General features: G+C 52.5%; 1 protein-coding gene across 5 annotated transcripts in view; it reads right to left on the minus strand.

Annotated features, from left to right (window-relative positions):
* Nucleotides 1-21,979, minus strand: part of NOD2 (nucleotide binding oligomerization domain containing 2) — a 31,696-nt gene extending 9,717 nt beyond the window's left edge. For 2 of the 5 annotated variants that reach the window (XM_068528777.1, XM_068528781.1), the window contains exons 1-7: nt 16,883-17,215; nt 15,535-16,001; nt 13,797-13,902; nt 8,867-10,682; nt 4,211-4,294; nt 3,896-3,979; nt 1,532-1,615 (exon numbers count right to left, since the gene is read on the minus strand). In XM_068528777.1, the coding sequence (XP_068384878.1) occupies nt 1,532-1,615; nt 3,896-3,979; nt 4,211-4,294; nt 8,867-10,682; nt 13,797-13,902; nt 15,535-15,993 (2,633 nt within the window). In that variant the 5' untranslated portion in view covers nt 15,994-16,001; nt 16,883-17,215. Of the gene's footprint in view, nt 1-1,531; nt 1,616-3,895; nt 3,980-4,210; nt 4,295-8,866; nt 10,683-13,796; nt 13,903-15,534; nt 16,002-16,882; nt 17,216-21,906 lie in introns of those variants that run through there. The other 3 variants (XM_068528778.1, XM_068528779.1, XM_068528780.1) reach the window with 3 other exon arrangements.
* Between the last annotated feature and the right edge of the window lie 359 nt (nt 21,980-22,338).

A 22,338-nucleotide genomic window follows, 5' to 3' on the forward strand; every position in this document is an offset into this window, starting at 1 on the left:
CTAACTGTTCTTCCACAAGCCAGCTCTTCATCTCTTGCTCCTGCTTCACGTCCCCGGGCCCTTCACGGCATCTAACTTCTTCACCTATTGGCTCATACTCCTCAGACCCACCCTAATTTGGACACACCCCTTTTCAAAGGTGGAGCCCAGCTCATACCTTGGGACCTGGCCATTTTACGTGTGGGAAGTTAGGCTGGACCTGTAGGTGCCCATGTGAGCAGAGACAGTGGCCCTGAGATGCTCACTGCACTTTCACTCATCAGGTGAATAGTTATTGAGCTCTGGCCCTGTGCCAGCACTGCTCTGTGCTCCGGGGATGTGACACTGTAATAGCAAAAACCCTGCAAACAACCTAAAGTGTGCATCGACATGCAACCAGCTAAACACATCACGACATCCACCAGAATACTAAGCAGCTATTCTTTAAAAAATGAGATCATGTCATATGAAAAAAATGCCTATAATATACTGTTAAGAAAAACAAAATGCAAGCTACAGAACAATTTGTATCATATGATAGTGTTTGGGATTTTAGCACAGGGCCAGGCCCAGACAGGTACCTTAATAAATAACGTGTTGAAAGATAAACACCCCCTCGATGTGCAAGATGTGATCTCAAGCAGGAAGGAACTCGGTGGGGCCGCGGCCACCCTTTCCTAGACTCTGTGCTGCTACTAATGCATCCTGGAAAAGGTGCTGATGTCTCCAGCAACGCGGTCCCACTCAGGGCTCAAACTGAGCCGGAGGGCAACTTGCCTGCCTATAAAATGGGTTGGAACACCCGGCCCTAAGATCATTCTCTCTTCCTACAGTCTTGGGTTCTAAAGCCCCCAGTTCTTATCAAATGGATTCTAGTTTACACCAGGGGAAGACAGGACAGGAGAGGGGCTGCAGGGGACTGTACAGGTACAACACTGGAAGGTATCGCTCTGCCCAGCAAACAGAGGAAGCCCCACTCAGGGGCCCTGAGGTCTGCAGGACTGCCCTCCCCGCCTGTGTCTGACCCCTCTCCCCTCCCTGGCAGGCCTGGCATGACCCTACAGGCGGCAAGGGCTCTGCAGGACTTGGTGCAGCCCCTCCCATCCTGGGTCCAGTGTCCAAACTTCCCCACTTCCTTCTCTTTCCTTGGCTCTCACCCTAGGCTGCGCATCATCTGGGGAGCTTTTTAAAATTACTGATTCCTGGACCTTGTATCTGGATATTTCATTTAATTGGTCTGGGGCAGGCAGTGGCATTCTTCAGGAGCTCCCAAGTGGTTCCAACCTATAGACAAAGGTGAGAAGCACAGCCCTAGCACCCTCCAGGACTTCCTGCCACCGCTCATGGGCTCTGCCCTCCCCCAACCCTGACATCCTGAACTTCCTGTTTATTGAGCGCCAGGCAAGGCAGAGGCAGCCGAGGGCCACCCACGCTCTCCCTGCCTCGCCCTCCCCACTGCAGCCTGGGCGGCCTCTGGGGCCTTTTGGCTGAAGAGTTGGCTTCGCCTGCCCCTGAATCCCCACAAGCCCCTCCGCCCCAGAATCCCACCTACCCCAGGAACTGCAGGGAGGTGTTGGCTCTGAGCCCCTGGGCCAGCACCTCGGCTCCCACGGCCGTGATGTGGTTGTTCCCCAGCCTGGAAGGAAAAGACAGAGGAGGCTGAGAAAGAGAGCAGGATGGGAGCACCGTTAGCGCCCCGGGACCGGGGTCTGGCGGGGGAAGTGCGGCCTGGACAGAGAAACAGGGGAGACAGCTTTGAGGACTTCTCTGCAGGATGCAGGAACCAGCCCTCCAGTTCCAGCTGGGCAGACGCAGTGTGTGCTGTTCATGCCGGCGGAGCTCCCTCAAGGCTCCTGCGGACTTCATTTTCCACCAGCAAAGGGAAAGGAGTGGAAGGGCCTGTTTTGCAAAGCAATGGGACAGGTTTGCGCAGGAACCACAACAGGCAGCCTTCCGGGAAGGAGGCTTCCCCCAGGGAGCAAGGGTGGACTCACTGTTCCACTCTCTCCTCGCTAGAGCCCGCCTCCCCCCTGCAGCCTTCCCAGATTCACTGTGGCTGCCGGGTAGCCTCTGCCTGTTTGGAAAGGGCCTGGGGCAGGCCCACGCGGCTGAAAGAAAGACAGGGATCCTGCTAAGCCTTCGGGCAGGGGTCGAGGAGGGGGTTTTAGCAAAATCCAGGCACCTCAGAGAGTTTCAGGGAGGTGCCCAGAACTCTCACCCACAGCTCGAGGCTTCCTGGAATAATAATACAGTTTCATCTTTCAAAGAACTTTCATACACTTTAAGCCACTCTGGCCGACAACAATCCTGTAGGGCAGGTATTATTATTCTCCTCCGGAAGGGGTGTGGCAGCCTCTCAGACCTCTGAGCTTCCTGGGTAACCAAGGGCCCCAGCTGCCGTGCTGAGAAGTCCGACGTCCCCTCTGCACCAAGGCCTATTTCCGACGGGCTGCTCCCAGCCAAGGACTGGGAGACCCGAGACTCCTCTGCTGGGCACACTGGCTGGAGGACTCCCCAACAGCCTTCTGTCCTCTCCCCGATCTGCACTGGGGTCTAAGATGCTTCCTCCCACCCCTCCTTCCTTCCCTCTCTCCCTCACTCAGGGTCAGACCTGCACTGCAGTCGGCCAACTCTCCCAGCCTCCCCCAGCTTCCTTCCCCAATTTTCCCTCATAGGCATTTTTCCCAATAAATGTGTTGCACATCTAATCCCTCCTGGGAGGACTGGACGAACAGAATAAACGTGCTGAGAACTTACGTGACTTACCCACCATCTTTCAGGCACTAAGCTCCCTACAGAAAGCACTCACTACATTGTGCCAGCTTTTGATGTACGTTAACTCGCTTAATCATCACAACAACCTATGAGGTAGCTATAACCGTTATCTCCATTTTATAGAAGGGAAAACAGAGACACAGAGGTAGTGGGCTGACCCAAGGTCACACAGCTAATGAGGATTCAAATCTCCAGGATGCTGGATCCAAACCTTGGTTGGTCTGGCTCCAGAGCCCTGTGCTCTCAACTATGATGCTATATTGACCAAAAACACAGGTCTCAAGTTCTGGGTGCAGCACCTTACTGCTACCCTACAGCCCTCCCTGGAGGTTGGGCCAGCCCAGCTCTGGCCACAGCTGCTCTCGGGTTCCAGGGTTGGGGGGAGCAGGTGGTGGCAGCAAAAGAGAGTCCCTGGTACAGAATGACACCTTTGGTGTTGGCCTCAGCAGCCCTGCCTGAGACTGAGTCAACAGTTTCAAAATGGCAGCTCCTATCCCTAAACCCAGCCCAGCAGGTAGAAAGAAAGGATGGAGGCAACTCCTCACTTTGTCTTCTTTTACTGCCTCATAAATCCAGGAGGCAAGAATATCCCAGAGAGAAAGAGAAGCCAGGCCAACCCAAGGACTAGCTGGAGGGGCCACACAACAGTGTCAGATGGGAGAGAGACTCCAGTTGAGGCCGAGAGGGTTGGGAGCAGCAGAAACGCAGACTTCCCAGACTGGACCCCCCCCCCACCCCAGGCAGTAGAAGGACCTTCTGAGAACTTTTTGGCAACTGGATGCCTCGCTGTGGTGACAAGTGACGGCTGCATTCCACCTCCTGCCAAGCACGTGCTCAGTGTACATCAGGGAACTCGGGCACCCCAGAGAGCTGGTGACACTCTTAGACACAGGGAAGAAAAAGGTCCTGGAAACCCTCTTCAGTCCTGGGAGATAAAGGTCAAAGGGCAGGAAGCCTCAGCAGAGTTGGTCCAGAGTTTGCTGGGGAGGTCACAGCATTAGTGAAACCCTGCTCACAACGAGACACTGCCCCTGTATTCAGCGAGGAGATCACGCGCCCATCATGAGCCGAGACCAGACCAAACTGATTCAGTTGTGGGGACGAGACACTGTCTCCAGGGGTAGGGAAGCCCCAGGCTCACCTCAAAGCCAAGAAATTCTGCTTGCATGCAAGGAGCTTGGCCATGGAGTGCGCACAGCCGTCGGTCAATTTGTTGTTGAAAAGACTGGAAAGTTCCGAGAGAGAAGAGACATGGAGATGAGATGAGGCACAGTGGACAGCGGCCACCCAAAGCCCGGGTAGCCGGGTCCCTCAGGACAGGAGTCCCCTGTGCCCTCCAGCCACGCAAACGTCCCTGTCCCAGCCTGTCCCTTGCTCACAGCTGTTGCCCAGGCGGCATGGCCTGGAGTGAGGCTGGGGACACGGGGCCAAACGTCCACGGCCCAGCCTGACTTACGCTAACTTCTGCAGCCGCTCACAGCGAAGGGCATGTTCAGTGAGCTTGCAGATGCCTCGGTCTGAGACGTTGTTATCTCGCAAGCTATAAAAAAGACAAAATAAATAAATTTGAAAACAGAGCCGATGAGAGAGGGGAAAAAACGAACAAAACCCCAAAAGAGACCTTTGCTCAAGCCAGAAGTGCCAGCATCTGTGCTTCTTGGAAACGCCACAAGGAAAGAGCACCCCAGAAAAGTGGAGACTCCCCCATGCCTGGCCAGGGTGCTGACGTCACTCACTCTGTAGGGTGGGGGGCTTCGGAAGTGGGGACCCAGAGCCCACGCTAAAGAACCCTGGAATCCTCAGAAAGGCACTACCTAAGCTGAGGCACTTTTTCCAGCTCTGTAAAAGGGAAATGAGCATCGTGAAGGTTCCGAGGTAGAAAGGAGCAGATGCATGGGAAGGGTGCAGTGGGAGCTAGGCAGACCACCCCTGGGGGCTGCGGTGGTTACCACCATCCAGGTGAGCAGGTAGATGACCAGTTAGACAAGAGCGGCCCAAACTTTGGAAACCAGTACCCAATGTCAACACCCCTGCAAGCCAGCCCCTGCCTGGCAGGTCCCTTCTGACACTCTTCTGGGGGCAGCGTTCCCAAAACTCACCTGATCACAAGATCATCTGAAAGTGTCCCTAAAATACAGACTCTCGGGAATTCCCTGGTGGCACAGTGGTTAAGAATCCACCTGCTAATGCAGGGGACACGGGTTCAATCCCTGGTCAGGGAACTAAGATCCCACACGCCCGTGGAGCAACTAAGCCCGTGTACCACAACTACTGAGCCTGCGCTCTAGAGCCCATGCTCTGCAACAAGAGAAGCCACCCCAGTGAGAAGCCCGCGCACCGCAAGGAAGAGTAGCCCCCGCTTGCTGCAACTAGAGAAAGCCCGTGCTTTCTCTAGTTGCAACAAAGACCCAAGGCAGCCAAAAATAAAAAATAAATCAATAAAATAAATAAATATAAATACAGACTCCCGGGCCCCTCCCCTGGAGCTGGTGAGTCTGCAAGTGTGGGGAGGGGCTCAGGGATCTGTGTATTTTAATAACTGTGCCCATGATTCTGCATCTTCAGGCCAACTTGGGAGGCCCTGACTTAAAGGTTAACACCTCAGGCTCTCTGGAGTCCCTCAAAGGAAGTTCTGATCCTGGCAGCCACTTACTAGCTATTTGCTGGTCCCTTTATCTGTAGAAAAGGAAGGATGGTAATGCCGACCTCACTGGGCTCTGGTGAGGATTTAAAGAGATAGCGCACATAAAGCCCTGTGCGCACCTGGCACATAGTAAAAGCTACCTGTAATATGATCGCTCGCACTTGTGGAGCACTTCCCAATAGTAACAATATTTAATCTTCTTCAATCTTTTTTTTGTTTCTGTTTCTTTTCTTTTCTTCTTTAATCTTTAACGAAGTAGGTACTATTATGATGTTCACCAGAGAGAAGGAAACTGAGGCCCAGCAAGTGAAGCGACTTCACTAAGGTTGCACAGCACCTAAAGGATTGCGGCCTAGGTTTTCTGGCTCCAAAGCCCACTCTAAACGATGCCGTTGTACAGCCTCTCCCTTCCGGCCTGCTCTGGGCTCTAACATCAGATTCATGCATTGGTGCATCACAAAATCAACTCAGAAGGTTTGGAGCAGCATTTTTAAATTGGAAAGAGAAGAGAAAGGAAAAAGAGAGCAGAGTGTATCGCGGTTAATAGGTTATTTTGTGAAATTTCAATTTGACACGCCCGTGTGCCTGCTCACACCCTCTCCGACTGTGGGTCAGAGTCAAAAAACTTCGAAAGCCATCGCCCTAGAGTCAGAATCGGGGTCTAAAGAAACCTACACGCATTGGGGCACTTTGTGTATGGGGCTTCTTGAAGCCTGAGGGTTTCGGTTGGCATGGAAACAGCTTCAAGTGGGAGAGATGCAGCTTGGCACTGTGGGAGAGAAACCTCTCTCTCTCTTTTCCTTTCTCTCTCTTCCCCCCCTTCCCTCCCTTCCCCACTTCCCTCCCGCCCTCCCTGTCTTTGTCTCTTTCCCTCTGTCCCTCTGCCCCGCTCCCTCATTCACTATCTGTCTCTGTCTCTGTCTGTCTCTGTCTCTCTCACACACAGGAAATGCCCACGCAGCAACCTCATGGTTTCTGCCCCTCCCCCGTAGCAATGGCGGTTTCAATACCCAAGTGTGTGTAGGGTAAAGCTCGGAGGAACTTGGTCAGGGACTTTCACTGTTAATGGAAAATCAAGCTGGTTCCCACAGAGCAGCAGTCTTCACAGTGTGGCCTCTGAACCGCTTGTAGCAGAATCACTGGGTTAAAAACCTACATTCCGGGGCCCCCACCTCAGACCTACAGAATGGAAACCACTGGGAACAGGCCCAAGAATCTGCATTTCCACAAGTCCCTTTGCACACTCCAGTCTGAGCATTAGAACCAGACCATACTGGTCTTTCTCTGAAAATCGAGGCAGGGCCCCAGCCTCCACCCAGCCCTTCCACACACTGTGGCGGTCACGTGGGCCTTCCCAGCCCAGGAGAAGGGGAGCCACTCAATCTAGGGATCCATCTATGAGGATTATCCAGATCAGAGGTTCTGGACCCCTTGGGGTTCAAGGACCCTTTGGAGAACTACTCTGGAGGTCCACTATCCAGAAAAACACACATTCATATTTCTATCAGGAGAACAGCTCCCACAGAGAGGTCTCGAAATTCCTGAATGCATATATCATGATTCCTCCTTCCTGGGGAACTAGGGTATTGTGTTGCCATCTTCCGTCTACCCGGCCAGATCCACTCTCCCCCTTCTCCGCCTGGCTCTCGGTGGGGAGCTGATTCCCGTGGACTACATCGTAGACACCCTGCTCCTGCTCCCTGTGGGTTAAGGCGAGAGTTGGGAGGAGAGGAAGGCCAGGGTTTACCCCCAGCTCTCGTCTTTCCAGGCTGCTGCAGCCTCGGTCCTTTCAGACAGACCTCTCCGCATGCTCTTCTCAGCCAAGAGCCACTCCTCCCACCCCCACCCCTTCAGGTCTAAGGAGGTCAACAGCCCTGTCCCTACCCCATCCCCACTGTCACCGGCCCCAGGACCCTGCACCATCTCTACCTGCTCTTCCTAACTCCTGCCCAAGCTTCTCTAAGCTGTCCCTTTATTAAACTCTCCTCAAATCATCCAAATCAGCTTCCTCCCTATATATACATGTTTATCACATACATTAACTATGTATCATATACATATTAACTCTCCATGATATGTTATATATTACATTATTATTGCATTATATTTATAAATCTATGACCATGGTCCTGATAACAAAGGCCACCACACAGTTTCTAGTACATATCCATGTGTTTGGCTCCATGCAGAAAAAAAATCTCGCTGCTTTGGCCCAGAGAAGGTAGGTCACCCTAATAAAGTCAAGGAGAGGTTTCTTCTTTGCTCAGAGTCAATCTAAGGTCACCGGGGGTAGACCAAAAGCCCTGGAGAGGCTGTGAGTCAATTTCAAGTTAAAGCTATAACTTCTGCTTTCTCAGAGGTTTAAAGCAGGGAGCAGGAATCACCTTTCAAGGCTGGAAGGGAAGTTGGGGAGCCTGCAGCATGCTGGCCACCTGACCTGGGCACACCCTCTGCCCTCATCTGGCCCAAGATGTGAAGAGAGGCCCACGGGGGCTGGGGCAGAAACGTGGGAAAGCTCACACCTTTAGACAGGGGCTGAGAGTAAGGGCCAGGCCAAAATCTCTGCACTACATAAGGAATAAAAAAGCAGGTGAAACTCTGTGGCCACTTTCTATCTCTTGGGTCTCGAAATTTCCACCTCATTGGGATTTTAAAGACTCTCATGGGACTGTGGGATTAACAGATGTAGCCTACCATATATAAAATAGATAAACAACACGGATTTACTGTATACCACAGGGAACTATATTCAATATCTTGTAACAATCTACAATGGAAGAGAATAGAAAAAATATATAGATATAGACATATATATGTATAACTGAATCACTTTGCTGTACACCTGAAACTGATACACTATGTACATCAACTATATGTCCATTAAAAATAAATAAATAAATAAATTTTAAAAAATAAAATAAAATCTCTCATGGGGTGCAAGTCACCTTTGATTTGGAGGTGGTTCCTAATACAAACACGTATTACACCCAACTTTGCCTGTGAGTTAAAGGTTGCCATGGTGCCTTTGAAGCCCGTCCATACACAGGTTGCTTGTGGAGAGCAGAGACTGGTAACCAGAAAGATGTGATTTGTGAATCCTAGCTCTGCCATCTCCTATGTGACCCTGGACAAGTCCCCTCGTTTCTCGGAGCCTCTAATTGAGGATAATGGGGAAAATAATGTCCCTGCCTACAGCCCAGGGTGGTCATGGGGATTAAAGGAGGTATCTCTGGGAAGAGCATAACACAGTGCCTGGCACATGGACCATTTCATGAATTACGGCTATCGCTATTATAAGTCGAAACTAAGGCCCAGACTGGGGAGGGGACTCGGCTGGGGTTGCACCAAAGGGGTGGCAGGGCCTGGGGCTGGGCCTGGACTCCTGGCTCCCAGCACGGGGCTCCCCTACCTGCACCCCGATGGTGGCATTCCCCCCGTGCCCAGCCAGCATCTCCCAGCAACACTCACTACAGAGCCTTGCAGACGCCGAGGCAAGGCAGCAGCTGCTCCACGCCAATGTCGCCCACAGAGTTGTGGTCCAGCTGCAGGGCCACAGGCTGCCGGAGGTGCCGCAGCACAAAGGCCAGGGCAGCACACTCGGCCGGGCCCACACTGCAGAATGTCAGCTTGAGATGCCCGACGTCCAGCCTACGCACAGCCTCCCGCGCCAGCCGCTCCTCCTGCATCTCATACAGGCTCCGGACGAGCCAGATGAAGCTGGGCATGGCATGCATGCTCTTGGCCTCGCCCGGCACGGCTGGTGGGATGCAGCGAAAGTGCTTGCGGAGGCTGCGGGCCAGACACCGCCGGGTGCAGGCCTGGCGGCAGAGCAGGGCCTTCTCAGACACCTGGCACTCGGCCAGCAGGCCCCGGCGCTCCTGGGACAACAGCCCCGCCAGGAAGGCCGCTGTGATCTGGAGGTTGTGCGGCTCGGCCCCCTGCAGCAAAGCGGCCACGCTGCCTTCTTTGTACCCGGAACCCTGCACGCACAGTTTGGGCAGCACCCTGGCCAGCGGCGAGCAGCCAGGCCCGTGACCGTTGAAGAGGTGTCTGAGCGAGGATGGCGGCGTGTCGGCACTGAGAGCGAGGTAGAACGCAGCGAAGAAGCACTGGAAAGTGATGTGCAGGAATTCCAGGGGGGCTGTGCTCCCAGGCACAACCCTCTTGGCACGCACCAGGAAGCCAAGAGAAACGTCCTCACTGTCGACGTGTGCTGCCTGCAGCTGCTTGGTGGAAAACACGTAGCAGCACGTGCCCAGGCCCCACAGAGCCAGGCGGCCGAGGCGCAGGAGGGTGGGGAACCGGCCCTGAAGCAGGCCAGCTCCCAGACCATGGGCCGCTGAGTCCAGCGGGGAGGCATGCAGCAGAAAGTGCTGCAGGATCAGGAGGTACATATCCGTGGTGGTCTTCGGGGACCCCCCGCCCTGCAGCAACAGTTCCTGGTGGCATTTGGACACCATCCAGGAGAAGACGGGCAGGTGGCACAGACTGTGCAGGGCCGAGGTGGCTCTGAGCAGGCGGATGAGGCGGTCGGCCACCCCAGGCTCGCGATGGCGCCTCCTCAGGTACAGTTCGATGCCCTCTTCCGAGAAGCCCTTGAGGCTGAGCTCTGTGCGCACATGTTTCCTGAGGCTCGCCGACACCGCGTCCGGGCGGCTGGTCAACACTTTGCGGGCATTCTTTAGCAGGTTGCCCTGCAGAAGGTTGAAGAGCAGACTCTGGACAGACGTGGGGGCGGTCGGACAGCAGTGACGTTCTCGATCCATGAACCTGAACTTGAACTCGTCAAAGCCGTCGAAGGTTAAGAGGATGCGCTCGGGGTGGTCGAGGAGGACCTGGAAGACGTCCTGCTGGCCAAGGTCGGGCCAACAGCAGTGTTCAAAGAGCAGTGTCCACACCGACAGCGGTTTCGCCAGGCACTGCAGCTGTCGGCAGCTGAATGGGAAGACGAAGATAAATTCCTGGAAGGCCCTCCCTGAAGCCCAGAGCAGGTGCAGTTGCTGCAGAAGCGTGCTCTTGCCGCTGCCCGCCTCGCCCACCACCAGCACAGTGTCCGCGTCTTCGTTGAGGTGGCCGCGGGTGCTGAAAAGCTCCTCCAGGCCCAGGGTGGCGGGGCTCTGCTGCAGAGGTCCAGCCATGTCCGCCTCCATCCGGATCTCTAGAGCATTCTCTGTATATATTTCCTCCAGGCAAAGGTTCTCTGTCCCATCGTAGGTGCTCAGGAAGCGAGACTGAGCCGATATCGTGGTCCTCAGCTTGGACATGTACCTCTTACAGGCGGCATCTGGAAGACAGAAGAAGAAACAAATGAGGAGGCACCATGATGAAGATGGGACCGGACCAGAGGGTGGGCTGCCTGGGGGAATGGGATGTGACACATGGGCGGTGCTCATCCTGGCTCTCCACTCATAAGCTATGGACTTTGAGGTTGGTCACGTAACCTTCCCAAGACTCAGTTTTCTCCCCTGTGAAATGGGAGAAGCAGTGGTTCCTACCTTACATGGAGAGGGACCCATGTAAGAAACCATGGCCCAATGAAGACAATGCATGGCAGTTCTTTGTTCAGTGTCCCACACAAAGTGGTCAAAAGACATTGCCTAGCACCATTGTTATTACTGACATTGGAAAGAGCTATAGAAGATTAGAAGGAGCACCAGGTTGGGGTCAGAAGACCCACATTCTGAGGCCTGTCCCACCATATTGGTTCAGGAGCTGCAGACAAGTCCCCTCACCACTCAGCCTCAGTTGTTCTTCCTAAAGGGAAACAGAAGGTTTAAGGGCTTAGGAGCCCGGTTTCTGAAGTCAGATACACCTAAGTTTGAAATCTGGGGCCAGGGACTTCCCTGGTGGGCCAGTGGTAAAGAATCCGCCTTCCAATGCGGGGAACACGGGTTCGATCCCTGGTCAGGGAACTAAGATTGCACATGCGGCGGGGCAACTAAGCCCGCGCCACAACTACTGAGCTTGCGCACCTCAACCAGAGAGCCTGGGTGTGGCAAACTACAGAGCCCACGCACTCTGGAACCTGCGCACTACAACTAGAGAGAGAAAGCCCGCACGCCACAACTAGAGAGAAGGCCATGTGCCGCAACGAAAGATCTCGCATGCCTCAACAAAGATCCCGCGTGCCGCAACTAAGACCCGATGCAGCCAAAAATAAATAAATAAATCTTAAAAAAAAAAAAAGAGAAATCTGGGTCCACCATCAGCTTGGGCAAACCTCTCATCCTTTCTGGCCTCAGTATTCTTATCTCTAAAATTGGAGACAATTCGCACCTTGAAGGATCGTTTTAGAAAGAAATGAGATAAAGTAGAGTTTAGAAGAATGCTGACATACGGTTAACTCTCACAAAATGGTGTTGATTATCATTATTATTATTGGGTGTGATAGGCACAACAGTGGCCCCTCCGAGGTGCCCACATCCTAATCCTCAGGATCTGTGAATGTTAACTTACTTGCAAAAGGGACTAGACAGATGTGCTTAAACTAAAGACCTTGAGATGGGAAGATTATCCTGGATTACGTGGGTGGACCCAGCACTGGATGGTGGCAGGGTCACTGGGGTGCCCAGGTCAAGGACTTGGACAAGATTCCCTGATCAATATCCACTTCCCCATCCTCTTCATACAACCCTCTGCCATAAAAATTCTCATGTCTAGGATGTGTCCACAGGGTTGCTGTCTTTCCTTTATCATCCTAATACCAGCATGAGCAAACCACTCCCTGTGTCAGGGGTTAGTTCTTTTTATAGGAAATGGGGAAATGATGGTCCAGAACCCCAGGGCGGTGGGACCTCAGAGCATCACAGCCTCACTGCCCCCAACCAGGTACTGACCCATTTGTTCTCAGCTCAAAGACTAACAGGTAATTCTCACAGAGCGCTCTGAGCTCACTGAAGCTGTATTTATGGTCGTCCAAAGGGACATGTCCTGTGATTGTGCTTCCTGTTCTGTTCCCAAAGCTGATGACTGTCACTGCTTTTTTTTTTTTTTTAATATTTATTTATTTATTTACTACTTACTTGTTTGTTTGGCTGTGCCAGGTCTTAGCTGTGGCACGCGGGATCTTCGTTGCCACACGCGGGATCTTTAGTTGCAGCATGTGGGATCTTTTAGTTGCAGCGTGCAGGCTCTTAGTTGCGGCATGCGACATCTAGTTCCCTGACCAGGGATCAAACCCAGGTCCCCTGCATTGGGAGCGTGGAGTCTTAACCACTGGACCACCAGGGAAGTCCCTGTCATTGCTCTTAATGCCATCTGGATAAACTAGGAGCACTGAACGGAGACTGTAAAATATGTATATTTTCTCAATACCCTGATTTCCCATGCAGGTTTTCCAGCTGCCATCAAAATTCTCCAGGAAAAAAAAATATCTCTCATTTTAAAAACAAACACATGTCAATCATCACTTTTGGAATCATCACCCTGGGGAATCTGGCACCATGGCACGGTGTTACAATGCATGGAGGGCCAGCTGCGCTTGATGATATCAACATTAAACATTAACCAGGGTCAAGCCAGGTACCATGCTCTGGGCAGCAACCCCTGTCACAAACCGACGTCTGTGTTCTGTTCTCAGGTGAGAGGGTGCACACCCAGGCTCCAAGCACAGGCTTCCGACATCCTTCCCACAAGCCTGCTCACTGCCCAGAGGGCAGGGCCCAGGGTGATAAATCCATCTGTCAGCACCATGCACAGTTCAGGGACCCTGGGTGCTGATGAGCTTTCCTGACGGTGATGTGGGGAATAAGACACACCAGGCTTGCGTCCTCTCTTTGCAACCGACAAGCTCTTCTCCCAGGAAAAGAGGAAGTGTAGGTGCAGATGGTCTAAAACCAGATCCATCCCCCCCTACCTTGTCACTCAATCTCCCTGTCCCAGTTTCCACATCTGTAAACTGGAAAAAACAATACCTACTTCTCAAGTTTGTTGCCAAGGACAGACATCGTAAATAAAGCACCTGGCAGGATGCCTAGGATGTTCAAGCTGTGCCATCCAAGCCTCTCCCATTCCTGAACTGGGTCGGTGACCATGTGAAATGAGAGATATCGCATTATCTAAATCCATTTGGCTCCTGAGTTTCTCATGATGAGTAGCTAAACTGCAGAGATCAAGAGGTACCAGCCATTAAAAAGTGTATCCACATCTTTCCAATACAAGAGTATGGCTAGTAAGGAACATATGTATTAGCTCTCAGGACAAGGTAGCTCCTGTGATCCCGTAGCCCAGTGAGACAGTGGTGATGTTACCCTTAAAATGAGGAAACTGAGTCTTAGGGGGGTTTGCACAGCCAGTAAGTGGGATTCTGACAAGTCTCGTGCTGGAGTTTTTGCTCTTAAGCATGAATCTGAAAGTCTTTCTTTCCCTTTCTGATGAACTGCGAAGAACACATATATACCTTCAAAAGGCAGGGCCAACGGGACAGGTAATTCCTGAACACATTGTAGAAGGAAGGCAGCCAACCCATTCGCCTTCACTGTGGCAAGATCGAGGAGCCTTCTTGCCTGTGGGGAAAGCAAAAGTCATTATTTTTCCAGAAAGGCGGATGGAGAAGTGTGGGAAGGTTTCTACTGATTACGACAATACCATGGGCATCTCTCTTCCACCACAATAAAAGGCCAGAAAAACATCCATAAACAAGGTGCGTTTAAAGAAGTCAATACAGTATCGGGTAGTGAAATGAACAGATGAATACACATCCAATCTGGTTCCCTCTCAGGACCCACTGAAAGTGAATAACTGAAAATAGAGGGAAAAAAAGAGCCATAACCCTACAAAGGATAGGAAAAACAATTCTGAAAGATGTAAATCACTTGGATGAGAGGTGATTTCATTGAGTCTCTATAATCCCTCCAGGGCCAGGCTCAAGGAGCTAGTGCTCAGGGTACAACTGTAGGTTTCCGGTGCACTAGTGAGAGAGGACCAGAACATGTCTGCTCTATAAATACTTGAACATAAATACTATAAATACCTTAAAACAGCCTTGAACAGACTTATTCCATCAGTCTCAACCAGGCTTACCTAAACTCACGTGGACACCAAATACATATTTTAAAAAAATAGACAAAAACAGTAACTAGAAAGTCCCCCAACGCAGCCCATCCTAACACTGCAATGCAATTCCAATTCATTCATTCATTCATTCAATAATTCATTATTTGTTCAACAAGTATTTCTTGAGTGCCTACTATGTACAAGGCTCTCAGCACAATAAGCTTTAAGACAGAGCCTGGCACGTAGTAGGCATCAAAATAGATTCTGGATGAATAAATTAATGATGAATGAATTAGTCAAAGCACTGTGTCCAGCACTGGCCCTCTCATGAACTACTATGAGCTTTTTCAAACCACTTTTCTGGGACTCAAATTTCCCAATCCATAAAGTGAGGTGTTAATGACTGTTCCGTCTGCATCACGGGAGGCCTGAGGTTCACTATTTTGGGGAAAATAAAACAAAGAGTTTCAAAAATACCCAAAAGACACTCTTCTGTTCTTGTGGAATGTCACATTCAGAGGCAGTTATCCCAACTCCAAATGTCTATGATCTAATGCAATTTCATATTAGAAATCCTATGTGGGCATTTAAACTATATTAGTACATAGAATTCTATATTCATTATTAAACACAGATTTAATTTAATGAATTTTTATCATCTGTTGAGCTGTTAATTTAAAGCAGACAGCATTAAAAGTGTACAAGTACAGAATATCACTGATAACAGAATTGACAGTAGCCAACGGTAATGTTAATGAGTGCTTACTACGTGCTAGACACCGTTCTAAGAGTTACGTAGCTCACCTCATTGAATTCTCCCATCTGTGTTTCCCAGATGAGGAATCTGAGACAGGAGAGATGAAGGATGGTGAGTTTCCATAGAGAAGCCTAAAGTCACAGGCCTTGAGCCTGCAGCGTCCTGACTCCAGAATCCAAGATGCTCGCCACCATATAACACTGCCTCTCATCAGAAGTGGCATGATACCAAAAATCCAGAGCAACTTTCACCTGCTTGGCTACCCTTAAAGGGGAAGCGCCACGACCCACGTCTCCCCACAGGGCTGACTGAATCACAAACCAGTTTCGGTAACTAAGCACGCTTTTCCTTTGAATTCTGATGAGCCAAGAGGGAAGAGCCTTACCCGCTGGGATGACGTGAAGATGGGCCTCCTGATTTCATCACATTCGTACTGGCTGATGAAACCCCGCGCCTGTGCCAGGTCCAGCACGCCCTCCACGTGGCCGTAGAGTCTCCTGACGATGGCTGGCCGGTGACTCTGCAGGTCACGGGCTGGGTGGGGTGAGTGGGGCTCCCAGCAGCCGGGAAGCTCGGGGGGCTGTCTGTCAGCCTGGGTCTCCTGCACAGCCGCAGTGAGTAGTTCACAGCCCCAAGCACCCTTATTCCAGACAGTGTCCAGGAGGCGCCTGGCCAAGTGGGAGACAGGCTGGCCCAAGAGGCTGAGCCCCTCGTAGTCCTCCCAGGAGAGGACTTCCCAGGAAAGCAGCCAGTCCAGAACGCTCTCAAAGCCCTCCAGGGACCCCGAGACCAGCAGCTCCACCAGCTGGCTCCTCTGTGCCTGGAAGGTGTCCTGCGTGTACATTTCACAATCTGGGGAGGAGAATGAGGTCCAGTGCAGGACTTCTCAGGAAGCAGGCGGGCGGCAGTGGAGAGAGCAAGTCAGCCCCACCCTGAGACCAAGACGGCCACAGTTCTACCCTCAGACATTACCAATGCAAGCTCCCCATTGTATGGATGTACAAACTGAGGCCCAGAGAAGGCAAGAAACTGGCTCGAGGTCCCACAGAGGGTTTGAAGCAGCCAGGAGTTAAATCAAGGCCCCTGGCTCCCACATCCATGCTTCATCCCTGCTTTAAGAAGTTTTAAAAGGCTTGACTTAATATTAGGAGCAATGTCTCCTAAGGGATCAGGGAATCAATTCTCTCTGAGGCCATATGAGAGGGCCCGAACATGCTGGTTGGATTCAGGCTACCGCAGCTCTCTTTTCAACAATGGCTAACATTTATTAACCGCATACAATGTGCCAAGCACTATTCTAAGTGCTTTCATTAACCCTCCCAACCACTCTGAAGTGGGTACTAGGATCAGCCCCATTATACAGGTGAAGAAACTGAGGCACAGAGAGGCCTGAGTACAACTGAGGCTTGTCCAAGGATACAAGGTAGATGAGGTAGAGCTAGGATTTGAACCCAAGCAGTGCAACTCCAGAAGGCATGTCTTTAATTCCCTTATATTTGGGTTCCCCACAGGGGCCCAAGCCCAGGCCCGTGTAGGTAACCCACTGCTACCGCCAGGGACAGACCCAGAACATTGCTATAAAGATGCCAACCCAGGTGAAGCGAAACTCATGGTACAAACTAAGACGTTTCAAAGCTTATGGTTGCACTGACCCCAGTCCACTGCCCCCTCCCCAAATGCCCAGGCCCTCACCACCCCCCAACTCCCTTCCACCACACACTATGTGCCGTCACCTCTGTCGATGGCTTGCTCTGGGCTCAGCCTTCAGACTCTGGGTCCTGGGAATCTGTGGGGGAAGCGATCTCACGGAGCTTCAGGCCCTGGGAGTGTCCCCATGCGGCAGAGAAAATCTCTCAGCAGGGTCCCTTCTGCGACAGTCACAGAATCCAGGGCCATAAGCTGGGGCAGTGCCCACAGAAAATGAAAGTGAAAGGAGGTAGGCATGAAAAAAGAAGAGGAACGCCAGCTTCTTTCTACAAAAAAGGGACATTCCAGGATACTCAAAGGAGCAGATGCCAAGGGTCTTGGAAAGTCTGTGTATTTCCTATTGGTTGTTTATGCGTCTAACTCCCTTCTTGGCCCAAGTGGAAGCCTGGGTTTTACTCATCCTGGCGTCACTAAGCTTGGCACGGGGCTGGGCCAAGGGGAAGTACAGTGGGAATGTTCATGAATCAAAAATCCACTGAGGGAGGGGGTGGGGCTGGAACGTTCTGCGCCTGTCCTCATATGCCATCCAAAGTGAGGGAAAGGAGAAATCACCAGCTCGGAATGCTGCCAACACCTAGGCTGGAAGCCTTGCGCTGGCCAGATGAGGAAACTGAGGCAGCGAGGTTACCCATGTGTCTGGCAGCTTAGGAGGGAGGGCATCCTCAGTGCGGAGGCCACGGTAAACCAGAAAGAAAAAGAGTTCTCTCTGGCCAAGCAGGCCTCCTTCTTGCGCCCACTGCCAAGCAGAGGAGTCAAGAGGGTAGAGGTGGGGAGAGGGGAGAGGAGAGAACAGGACAGGGTAGGAAGAGCTCTGGGCTTGACCCTGGATTGGTTCTCAGCCCCATCACCACCCCTGCCCAGGTCCTGGGGAAAAGAACTACCACCCACCCTTCCAGAAACAGCCCAGAAATGGGGTCAGCACTCTCTTGCCGACCTAATGCCTGGAAAGCATGTGTGCAGCCAGAAATTAAAGAAGTTGAAGTTAAGTTGAGACAGGACATTCTCTGCCCCTTTTACTCAGAGGATGCCTAAGGATGGACAGCTGCTCTCTCCTCAGCATCGGGAGAGCCTGGACCACCCTCCCTGCCCCGTCAAAGATCATTAGGCTTAGAGTAGGCATGGCCAAGTCATCTGCAGGCAGGCCTTGAGCAGGAAGGCAAGGCTGAGTGGCACAGGACTGGCAGGTCTAGATTTGCCCACAGACCCCATCTCTCTCCCAGGGAAACCCCCGAAAAGATGGGCAGAAGCCAGAGGTGGCCAACCAGCTGTGAAGAACTACACAATTCTCAGCAGTTCTGGCACAAAGCCTTCTCCCTCCACCATTAGCTGCACTGAGAGACCCCACCAAGCCCAGTGATCTCTGACACACCCGTAGACATGCTAGGCCACAAGTGGACAAGCTACAAGTAAGCAGGGGCCCTTCCCAAACACTCCGAGTCTGGGTCAGCCGATGGATGCTTGAGCCACACATACCCAACTCGTGATGTCAGGGCACCTGGAGAAAGAGGCAGGCCCAAGCCAGAAGGTTTGCTGCTCCATCTTCCCACCAGTAGCTGGAAAGTCCCAACTCTGTCCTGGCCTTCTTCCAGAAACCTCAGAGGTGGGAGAATCCCCAAGGACCAATCTGGCCAGCATCCTGTCTCTAAGAGGGCATTGTTCTTTCTCATCTTAAACATCCAGGGCAGAGGACCTGGCCTGTTGCTGTCCTCACTAACCAGCACAGGAAGTTCCTCATTATATTTAACCAAAGTTTTTCCCGCTTCCGTTTAAATTGGGAATGGGAGAAAACAGATGTCCATTCATCACCTATCTCATAAAAACGGTCCCTAAAATCCTACCTCTTGCCCCTTTACTCCCTGCTCAGCCTTCCCCTCTTCAGACTAAATCAGCCTCTCTCTGTTGCCTTTTCTTCTCTGCTTCAATTACTGCAACTTTGGAGTCATTGTAGTCTTTTCTAGAGGAAGATGAGGTCTGTGCAAAGAAAAGGTCACTTCCTTGCAGAAACAGAGGGTCAAGTGGAAGGGGTAACCCACGTGGGCCCCCCCTTATCCCCAAGCCCAGGCCAAGCCCTGACATCTCCTTCCCTCCTGAGACACAGCCAGTCTGGTTTCTCTGGAGCCCTGAGCCAGTTGATTTCCTTAAGTGCTGAAATCTCAGCCTGCTGGGCCACTGCAGACAGAAGAGAGGGAGGCCCCGGAAGCTCAACCTAACTGTCCTTCTCTCAGCTGGGGCCACGCCCCTGCTGGGGCAGTGGACCCATCCCTCTCACTTCCTGCGGCATCTTCCATTCTTGCCGCCTTCACCGAGCTTCTCTCTGGGAGAGCAGTTCTCACCAGCACATACACATACTATAATTTCTCCACCCGACCCCATTTCTCTGCCCCCTTCACAGCAGGACTCCTTAGCTGTTGTCTATACTGCTGTCCTCAAGTTCTCCCCTCCTATCCCCTCCGATCGTGTCCCCTTTGGCCCCCAGCTACTTCTGTCGTGGTCGCCAGTGACTTCCAGGCAGCTGGATTCTCAGCCCTCACCTCGCTGGCTCTGCCAAAGGCATCTGTCATAATCACTCCCTCTTTCTTCCTTGAAGCACCTGCCTCATTGCCGTCCAGGACACCCCAACTCTCTGATTTTTCCTCCCATCTCACTGGCCACTCTTTCTGTCTCCTTGGCTAGTTCCTAATGCTGGGAGCCCCAGAACTCCCTGGTGGGACCTCTTTTCTCTGTATCACTCTCTCCCTAAGTGAGCTTACCTGCTGTTATGGCTTTAAATACCAGCTATATGGTGATGATGTCCCACAGTTTATTTCCAGCTCCAACCTCCCCACTGAACGTTTCCAACTGCCTAATGGACATCTTCATGTGGATGCCCAATGGGCATCTCAAACTTCACAAGCACAAAGCCAAGCTCCAGCTCTTCCCCCTAAACAGGTCCCATCTCAGCCGATGGCAGCTCTAAACTTCAAGATGCTCAGCCCCAAAACCTCCGAGTCACCTTTGACTCCACCTTTCTCTCACATCCCAAATTCTATATCACCCCCTACCTTCAAAATATATCCCAAATCTGAAAATCTGATATCTTTTCATCGCCTCTATGCCGTAGGTAACAAGCCCCCACGGTCTCTACCCAGAATGACAGCAGTGGTCCCCTCACTGGTCCCCCCACCCTTCTGCCCTCACCTCCCTGCATTCTCTCCTGTCCACAGCCAGATGAACCTGCTAACCTCTAGGTAAGAGCAGGTGACGTCTCTTCTCAAAGACCTCCAGTGGCTCCCAGTGCACTTAGAGTGAAAACCAAAGCCCTCGCAGTGGCCGTCAAGACCCCATGCAATGGATCCCCACCTCCCCACCCCTTATGTCTCTGCACTCATTTCCTACTAATCCTTCACTGGCTCCTCACCTACCCTGCTCCAGCCACGCTTGTTCCTAGAACAAGCCAGACCTGCTCCCACATGTCATGCTTCTGCCCGAGGACCTTTGCACATGCTCTTCCCTCTGTGGGTGCACTGTCCTTTCCCCCAGTTATTCACATAGCTCCCCCCTCGCCTCCTTCAAGTCATTGCTCGGTGGTCACCATCTCAGAGATGCCCTCCCTGACTAAGCTATATAAAACCACAATACCCCCGCCCCAATACCTCATCCCCTTTGCCTGCTTTATTAGTCTCCATAGCACTTCTTACCACCTGACAAACCTTGTATTTACTTATTGGACTGCTGTCCAACTCCCTTCTAGAAAACCAACCCCATGAGGGCAGGGGATTTTGTCTGACTTTTTCATTGCTATATCCCCAGTGTCTCATGCAGGGCACTGATCAAGATTGTGTGAATGAATAAAAGAATGAATTTACTCTGCATGGTTCCAGGAGGCAGAAGTGGAGCCAAGGGGTGGAATCTGCAAGTCACAGATTTTGACCAAATGAAGCCGGAGCTGCAGGCCACTGAACAGTGCTTCATAAGGAATGAGCTTCCCATCACTGAGCGTACGCAACAAAGGGATCCTGCTGGGTGGGAGGTCAGTAGGCTAGATGGGGTCCCTTCCTGCCTCAGATCTCAGAGTGCCAATTGGCTAAGGGGATCTGAGTAACCAACCAACTTAGGGGCAGAGTGGTTGGAACAGGAGAGCAGAAGCAACCAGAATGTCACTCTGGTCTTCACCAAGGGGTCAGGAGACGGGTGACATGGCAGGTTTCTCCCCTCTATGGAACAAGGACCCTGTGGCCAGGGAACAGCCCATGGGGAGATGGAGCCCACCACAGGGAGGAGACTAAGAGCTCCAAAAGAGAGAGAGAAGCAAGATCAAACTCAGAACCAAGGGTCCAGCTGTGGGAGGCCTCCCTGGAGGGGATGGAGGGAGGCTTGTGAGTTTGCTGCAAAGCAAGTAGGACCAGATGGCTGTTGCTCAACATTAGGAGCGAAGGAGAGGATGAACAGCACAAAGGATGGGATGCCGGCAGGCCCTGGTGTGGGCGGGTCTGGGCAGGGATGGGATGCAGAATGGGCAGGGGTCTCCACACCCACCACGGGGGAGGAGGAGGAGGTAGGAGACCCCCATGACAGTTACAAGGCCACAGGCAGGGTTAGAGATCATCCAGGCACTCTCATTTATACCCACCCATCCACAAGTAAGGTGAAAATGGGGAAACTGAGGGAGAGAGGAGGGGACTGAACAGAGAGTAGCTTCCGCTCAGACCTGAAGCCTGGCCTCCTCATTCCCAGGCCGGCCCGGTGCCTCGAAACTTCATCCTGCATGTTCTGCCCCCACAAACCCCTCGATCCCCAAATCACGGTCTCTCTCCAGACCTCAGAGGCTCCTGGGGCAGAAGTTCCGCCCACTCTCCCAAACCCCCTCATCGTTTGTAGTCACAGCCCACCAGGAGGCTCCCCAACCTCGAAACACCCCCTTTCCGTCTAGACCCCGGGACTCCTGAAGGGGAAACCGAGGCAGCCCCATCCTAAGGCTGGCGGCCTGGACCGTTCGGAAGTCAGGTGTCCCAGTCCCGGGAGCGGGACCCTCGGCACCTGCCGCCCCCGCGCGGGGCTCACGACCACTCACCCCCGGCGCCCCGATTCCTCCCCGCAGCTTGAGTCTTGACTCCCCGGCTCAGCTCCAGCCTGGGCTGCGCGGGCACTCGGGCCCCGGCCCCGCCCCCGACGTGCCCCGCCCCCACTGCCCACCCTCTGCCTGGCAGCCCCGCCCCTCCCGAGAGAGCCAGCCGGACCGTGGGCGGAGGAGCAGGCAGGGCAGAAGCAGGCTGGACGGCCGGTGCCGCGTGACCCGGGCCAAGTATGTCATCCTTCCTGAGCCACCTTTCAACCGGAGGGAATCGAAGAGTCTCTCAGGACAAGTCCCCCATCCAACACACACACACACACACACACACACACACACGGAAATATCCTGTGAATTGAAAAGCTAGGAAAGCTGTTGGGGTCAGTATTACCCAACGCACCCTTTGAGGGTCAGGAAGTTCATAGTCATCTAAAG

Source organism: Eschrichtius robustus, chromosome 19, assembly GCF_028021215.1.
Source record: "Eschrichtius robustus isolate mEscRob2 chromosome 19, mEscRob2.pri, whole genome shotgun sequence".
Classification (NCBI taxonomy): domain Eukaryota; kingdom Metazoa; phylum Chordata; class Mammalia; order Artiodactyla; family Eschrichtiidae; genus Eschrichtius; species Eschrichtius robustus.